Raw genomic sequence first — 8,310 nt, forward strand, 5'->3', positions numbered from 1 at the left:
AACAAATGTCATGTCCTCGACATCTATGATTTCTTGAGGAGTAACTAATTGGTCTGTTCCACCCAGTACTTCCTTAAGTCTACTGACATGAAATACGAGATGAACTTTCACATGAGAAGGCAAATCCAGTTCATATGCAACTGAACCAATCCGTCGTGTAATACGAAACGGTCCATAGTATCTAGGAGATAATTTCGGAGATCGACCTGTCCGTAAAGTCTTGGAATCTTTGGGAACTCGCAAATACATCATTGTTCCTTCAAAGAACTCTCTGGGTGAACGATGTCTATTAGAATAAAATCTATCTCTGTCTTGAGCACTTCTAATAGATTCCTTCGCAACTTGTAACATTTCTTACATATCTTGCAGAAAATTACGTTCTGCATCATGCTGAAGTCCTGAAAATCCCACTGTAAAAACAGGTGATGTAGGTTGAAAACCATACATAAGCATAAAAGGACTAAAACCGGTACTCGTATGCTTAGTACTATTATATGCAAATTCTAACATAGGAAGATAATCCTCCCATGAACTCTGTCTTTTGGAGACATATGCACAAAGCATATCCTCCAAAATCTGATTAACTCTTTCAGTCTGGCCATCAAATTGAGGATGATCTGAGGAACTCAAATTCAAAGTTGTTTCCAACTTCTCAAAAACAAGCCTCCAAAAGTCACTTGTAAACTTAGAGTCCCTATCACTGACTATGTCCTGTGGTAACCCATACAGTCTAAACAATGTCTCGATAAACTGCCTTGCTAATTGCGTAGCTATAATGGTCTTCCGTGTCAGTAAAAATCGAGCCATTTTTGTCAAGCGATCCACATCCCCATTTGCATAGTCACTGGCATCAATCTCAAGAACATAAGGCCAACTAGAATCGGGTAATGCTAAGATAGGTGCTTCCTTGACTTTATCTTTCAAAAGTCAGAAGGCCATAGCCAGATCGTTATTCCAAGTGATAGGCTGATTCAACTTATGTCCACGACCTTTCAACAAGTCGATCATCGGTAGTGTGAACTGAGAGTACTCCCACATAGATTTTCGAAGAAAAACAACAAAACCGAGAAAAGAACGAAGTTGTTTCACAGTCTGCGGTATAGGCCAGGCCAAAACCTTCTAAACTCGGTCATAGTCAATGCTCAACCCGTCTCTAGTGATCTTGTGTCCCAAGTAAATGATTTCTGTCATAAAAAACTCACATTTACTTAATTTAGCATACAGTCGATTCTGTCTTAAGATAGTTAAGACAATCATGAGGTGGCTAACGTGATCCTCAAGAGTACGACTATATAGTAAAATATCATCCAAGAACACAACCACAAATTTTCGTAAATGTTTACGAAAAAGGTCGTTCATCATTTGCTGGAAAGTGGCTGAAGCATTGATTAACCCAAAAGGTAATACGAGAAACTCATAATGGCTATACCTAGTCCGAAAGACGGTTCTTTCGACATGCCTTTCATGAATATGTATCTGGTGATAGCCAGTACGTAAATCTATCTTTGTGAAATACTTTGCTCTGGCTAACCGATCAATAGGTCATCTGATCTAGGAAGAGGATAACAATTCTTGATTGTCAACTTGTTCAATCTCTTGTCATCTATACACATTCTCCAGGTGTTGTCCTTCTTTCTCCTGAGTAACACAGGTGCATCCCAAGGTGACTTACTAGATGGGTCTGGCCCATCCTCAAATAATCTTCGAGTTGTTTGGCCAACTCATCTGCCTCAGCTTGGCTCATCCTGTAAGGTGGAATACTAACAAGTTGGGCACCAAGGACCAGGTCAATACGATGATCTACTACCCTTTCAAGTGGTAAGTCTGATGGCAGTTCCTTAGAAAACACATCTTGAAACAAATCAAGTATCTTTTTTAATTCGTTGCTTTCAAACACACTTAGTTCATTAACATCCATAGTAGGTATGAGAAATGAAGAAAGTGGAATCAAGACACTGAAAAGCATTATACAAAGAAGAATCCATTATATTTCCAAAATCAACTGTATTTACAAGAGGTGCTAAGTGCGATGTATACAATCACCTAAGATACAATACCGGGTGTTCCTATGTTCAAAAGAAAAAGTATGACTAGACCAATCTATCTGGACTTGAAGAATCCTAAATCACTCAATCCCTAATAACAAGTCTACATGCTCTAGATGCATAATATAGCACTCCAAAGTATCTTCATAGTCCTGAATCCGGATCGGTAGCTTCTCCACCTTTTGATCCCATACTTGCGACCCGCGGGTAGACGTACCTCATAGGTATGATCGCTAAGTGTTGTGTCAAGACTCAATTTCTGCACAAGTTTGTAATTAACAAAGTTGTGTGAGCTGCGAGAGTCCAGAAGAATGTGGATTCTATGGCCATGCACTTCTCCATAAACTTGGAGAAGATTATGCAAGCCAAAAACTTTAGAGTTGAACATACAATCAAAACATGAACTAGGACAAGAAAGTACAGTCAACTGGTTAGCTGCCTTCGGCTTGGGTCCTCTGTTGGTCTTTGCACCCTTCTTCTTCGGACACTCGTTACACATATGTCCTTTTTCTTCGCAGATGAAGCAACGTACTCCCATTGAGGAATCCAATAGTTTCAACTCTGTGGAGAGTCTCCACTTGGATGGTACCTTGCGGGGTAATTTCACATACTCTATACGGTCCCTTACCAGCATATTTGAGCTTCTTCTTTTCGTTATGCACTCCATACATCAGGACTTTATCCCCAACTTTGATGTCCTTGTCTTTCAGGTGGCGATCAAACCATTTTTTCCTTCTATCCTTCTCCACACCCTCTTTCTTGAGCTTCAAAAGCTTTGAGGAGACGATTTTCTTTGCTAATGTCGAAGTAGAATTCTTCGAATGTTGGTCCGAAGACTTTCCTTCTGTCGTGCTAGCCATCAGTGCGAAGAACTTCCTTTTGTGCTTGTTCCCCTACTCGATCACCGGTTTAGACTTGGAAGAGACCATTGTATCGTCAATGAATGGCGTCGTCCAAAGTTTTGCATTTATTGTTTTTAACCTGTAAACAGTATCAGTCGGGTAAACCGGCTACGAAGAAACCCAAAAGAGTAGTGAAATCCATCTTCGTAGCTTTCATCTGCAAACCTCTAAATTTCTGGAGGTAGACCTCCTAAGTGAGGTTCTGCGAGGTCATGGTCAAACTGACAAACTGAGCAACGATATCATAGTCATCCTCCTTCTTGGGGAATTCTTTCTTAAAGACTTCTTCAAACTGTGTCCGGATTGTTGGTTTAGGTTTGAGTTCTTTCCACCAAAGCAAAGCTTTGCTTGAGAGGAAACCTGCTGCTAACTGAATCTTTTTTCCATCGTCATATGGATGAAACTGAAAATGGACTTGCCACTTATGTAGCCAAGTGTCCACAATCTCCTTGGTACGCTGCTTTTGCTCTGATATCACTGTCAAAACCTTAAGGGATCACCTCGTAGAACGCTCCTGATACAAGACTCGTAACCTGCAAAACAAACCAAGCAACATGAAGGGGGTGCAGGCCTGACTCACCTCCCAACCTTGACAGTCGTGCACATGTCTTGGTTGTCCCCACGGAGCCACGAGCTGAGCTAACTAGTTGGACGTGCCGACCAATCTCTACCTCGTGACGTCCCATACCGCCACGAAGCTACTTTCGCGGGCCTCGAGACTGCCATCAGCCTTGGCTGCATAAAGCAGATGCACGTCTGCACTAGATCCAAGCTCCTGACCATAGAGCTCTCACAAAGACACGCGAGACTCTATGAACTATTGACTAACCTTGGCCACCCTTTTATAGACTCTTGGCCGTTCACCGGGCGTCCACACTTGGGCGCCCGCCCGTTAGTCTACAGCTCGCCAAACAGCCTACCTAGCTCCAAGCTTCCCCAAACCTCGAAGCTAGTCTTGTGTGTGTGTAGCACACGGTAGATACACACTGTGCACATGACATGCATGACCCGCTCCATGACTAGTACCCTGGCTGCGTTCTTCATATGGATCCGTAAACCTCCTTGGGACTACTAGTGCTTAGTTGGGCTGAACCTCATGCTCTCATACCAATGCTGCATGCGCAAAAGTACTAATCCACAACCCTACGCCTACTTACCGAGGAACATGCTGATGCTTAATGCAAAGATAAGACAAAGAGAGAAGAGAGAGATGAAGCGTGTATTCTGTATAGTGATAGATTTATGTCTTTAAAAATTCATTAGATTTTTGGACTGCCCAAAATGGGGACTTTAGACGACCTACATGCTGCCCTACAGACTTCTATGACTGCCTAATGGCCTGGCTCCTTGAGGGAGCAAGATGCATGTGCTGAATTGTGGCTTAGCCTTATATAGGCTCCAATATGCTGGTCGGCTGATATAAACTGATGTCGGGCTGCTGTTACTGCCCACGACTGTGAAATATAAACATTAAATGCTAGCATTAGTATTTAAATGCTGGCTGACCTAACATTAAATGCTGGCCTACATTAGCTGTTGAACATGATTGTGAACAGTCTTAAATGTTGCCAACTGAGATGTATGCTCTTTTGACCTTGTGCTGAGCCCTGCTAAAGCCTTATACTACTCTAAGATGCTACCTAACTCAGGGATTAGTATTTGATGATGATGAGGATTAGCCATGTCCACAGCTGTGTATGTGACATTAAGAGAGATGACAGTTGACACCAGATTAGGTCCCAATTACCCACTGAAAGCCCCCCCAACAAGCAGAAGTATTTGCTTGTATTACTTTGGAGAACTTTGTACAATGATTGAATGATGACTGTGGCCTGCCAAAGACGAGGAAGACCAAACACACGCTGAACCAATAGCATTGTAGAAGACTTTATGAAGCCACTTATGCAAATCCAAAACTGCTGAGGATATGCACATATGCCGGCTGAAGATGACAGGATCTTCTATGCTGTCTTCGACTGAAGCACGGAGTGCTTGAGGCTCATTTGTATTGTATGCTCCAAGAACCCGAGGTAATGACCAAGCTCGTTGAGGGAACAAGATGCCTATGTTGAATTGTGGCTTAGCCTTATATAGGCTCCAATATGCTGGTCGGCTGATCTAAACTGCTGCCTGCCTGCCTGCTAATACTGCCCACAACTGAAATATAAACATTAAATGCCAGCATTAGAATTAAATGCTGGCTGACCTAACATTAAATGCTGGCCGCAGGCACATTAGCTGCTGAACATGACTGTGAACAGTCATGAATGCTGCCGACTCAGATGTATGCTCTTTTGACCATGTCCATGGCTGTGTTCGTGACACATTCCATCCTCTTGAGCCTGACCAGCTCTTGACCGAGTGATTATCTCATAACCCATCGGTCGTGAGTTTGAACCCTATGGGAGAAATAATCCTCTTAAGCCAGGTGCTGGGTCAGGATGGAGTGGGCTGTGACCTTCAACTACGAGGCACAGGCCTTGGCTTTTTTGCATGACTATATGTTTTCTTGAGACTTTTCTTCAGCTTTGCAACGTTGATGATCTGTTCTTCTATTTCTGCCTTGGCTGCTATGGGTATGCGTCTGCAGCCACTTGAGATTTGTTTGATTGCTTGCCAGGCTTCCATCGCCAAGAGCTGTACCTCCTCCAGTACCATCGCCTCACATTATTGTTGCATCTTCTTGGGCTTGCAGGCCCGGTGGAGACTGAAGTAATCATGGACCTCATGGTGGATGAAGTTGACAAAGGACCGGCTAAGAGTGTTGATGACGACCATCCCAACATGTAGGTTCACCTCTTCCTGGATTAACCAAAAAATTGGTCAAGGTACACTTCATTCGACCTGTGGTTTGCTTGTGGGTAAGGGACTTCCTTCAAGTGATCAAGTTGGATCCACCGAACTAGTGCAACAAGCTGGGAGGTCTCCACCATAGAAGTAAACCAGCAGATATTGTACACTTGTTTTTGCCTCTAGGTTGAGCTTGACTGAGAGAAGAAAGCATCAGACTAAGCAGAATCGAGCTAGAGCCTTGGACAAATAGAAGGGGCAGTTCCTGAAGGAAACCAAAAGGCTAAGGAAGGTGTAGTAGCTCACCATTGAAGCAAAGGGCAAGGACAATATTGAGTAGAAAATGGAAGCCCAACGAGAGCTTGAAGAACAACTAAAACAGCAGAAACAGTTGGCTAAAAGAAGAAATGCCACGTACCAAGGAATACATGTGTCCTGGGTTCTGACAAGCCTGTAAACCAGTAGATTTGCATTTTCTTTCTTTCTTTTTTCTGTTGATGAGACTTTCCAAGGTCTAAGCTTTGTACTGGTCCCATATATTTTGACCTCCCAATCACTTATCTTATCCTTCAATTTATTTGTTTTGCTGATGCACAGGCATCATGTATGGGTATCTGGTGATACGTTGCTGACAAGAAAGGCATACAGGCTACAGCACACTCCAATGATTTCGACTTTGTATGCAATGCTTGTCATCTGCTCTCAACCATGTCTTCTGCAAGAGAGCTGTGGCACCTTGCTGTGGTCCTTGTTTGTTTTGGACAGAATCGGTGAGCAAGGGGATATGGTCGGTCCCACTCAGCTTTAACAGATTGAAGCCTTGACTTTTCCATTTCGCTTCAAGGTAGAATAGCACCTGCACTTTGACCTGTAATGCCAGCTCGCGTGAGTCTCCCATCAGTAAGTGGCCCCGCTGTTGAATGTTTTGTTTGAAGCACCCAAGTACGAAAGAGGGTTGCACCCTTCTTGTTGCATTCATTGTTTCAGACCACCCACACTCTGATGGTGGTGTCTGCCTTCTACCATTTAAGGTTGGCAATGCAATCGAGCCCAGGCTGTTGAAGCAGCAGGAGAGCTTGGGAGTGGATTCTATAACCAGATTGCTAGCCCCATCAGGATCTTCACTTCCATGGTGCTGAATGCATCCATGATAAACCTTTTCACATTGATCACAGGAGGGTCTGAGAGAGCTTGAAGACAATGGAAAGCTTGGAAGAAAAAGAAGGGCAAGTGCCAAGGAGGCAAGGGTGGCAAATGTACCATTAGTCGTGCTGTCTTCTTTTATACTGCCCCACTATGTACTTCCCTTCAGGCTTAAACAGCTTTGCTGCACAATTGCCTCTGCACACTGCGCTATAGATATTTGATAGTGTCACATATGGTGAGGCCTTCTCCGGAGCCAGCTCATACACATTCTCTGCAGCACGTTCACCTCTTGGTACATCAAACTGGTCCTTGCATGCCCCAAGCAGAGTTGTCCAAGTTATTGAAGTGGGAGTATAAGGCATTTCATTAATAAGAGTCTCTGCTTCTTCAATCAGTCCTGCTCTCCCTAGGAGATCAATCATGCAATTGTAATGATCCACCACCGGTGTGATGCCGTAAGTTGTCTTCATGGATCTGAACCACTGGCGACCCTCATCCACCAAGCCAGAATGGCTACATGCATTAAGTATACTAACGAAGGTGATTTCATTAGGTACCACTCCTTCCTGCCTCATCTGGTCCAAAAGTCTCTGGGCATCCTTGGCATGCCCGTGCTGAGCATGTGCTGCAACAATGACTGTCCATGCAACTGCATCCCGCTGGGGTATATTCTTGAATACTCTGCGAGCATCCTCCAACATACCACACTTGCCATACATGTTCAAAAGAGCTGTTCCCACAACAAGGTCTGACTCAAATGCATTGACCATAACGTGGTTATGCATGCGCCTGCCTTCAGCTAAGGCTACGTGACTGGCACATGCATCAAGGATGCTAACAACTGTAATCTTATCAGCCACCATACCTTCTTTCTGCATCTCTTCAAAGAGGCAAAGAGCATCATTGGCTTGTCCATTGTACGTGTATGCTGATACCATGGCAGTCCATAAGACCACATCTCGCTCTGACAGTTTAACAAACGACACCCATGCATCCTCCACACTTGCACACTTGCCGTACATGGTAACAATAGCTGTCACCACTGCAAGCATAGAGTCAAACCCAACAGCAACAATATGGGCATGCAGCTCCTGGCCTTCCTCAAGTGATCCTTTGCTTGCACATGCCAAAAGAAAGTTTATATAGGTGGTCCTGTCTCTTTTAGGCATTTCATCAAGTATACTTTGAGCATCTTTTAGCCTGCCCCAGTTTCCGTACATGTTCACAAGGGCATTTCCCACAGCAGTATCTAAATAAAGTCCTCTGCCAAAAATACTAGCATGCAATCGCTCACCGTTACCTTGAACAGCCTGGCTGCCACATATCTCAAAAATGCTGACGAGTGTGATACTGTTCGGCAGTACTCCCTCTTGCTGCATTTGCTCAAAGATTTGGAGACTACTACTATCTTTGCCATGCTGGGCATA

The 8,310-nt window shown here is 43.9% G+C and overlaps 1 protein-coding gene across 2 annotated transcripts in view; it reads right to left on the reverse strand.

The window, feature by feature from the left end:
* Positions 1-4,714: 4,714 nt before the first annotated feature.
* Positions 4,715-8,310, reverse strand: part of LOC147631933 (pentatricopeptide repeat-containing protein At4g13650-like) — a 5,595-nt gene continuing 1,999 nt past the window's right edge. For both annotated transcript variants that reach the window (XM_086808478.1, XM_086808479.1), the window contains exon 2: positions 4,715-8,310. This exon is cut by the window's right edge. In XM_086808478.1, coding sequence (XP_086664604.1) covers positions 7,000-8,310 — 1,311 coding nt within the window. In that variant the 3' untranslated portion in view covers positions 4,715-6,999.

Source organism: Cibotium barometz, chromosome 14 (genome assembly GCF_041138505.1).
Source record: "Cibotium barometz isolate CiBa-2024 chromosome 14, ASM4113850v1, whole genome shotgun sequence".
Classification (NCBI taxonomy): Eukaryota; Viridiplantae; Streptophyta; class Polypodiopsida; order Cyatheales; family Cibotiaceae; genus Cibotium; species Cibotium barometz.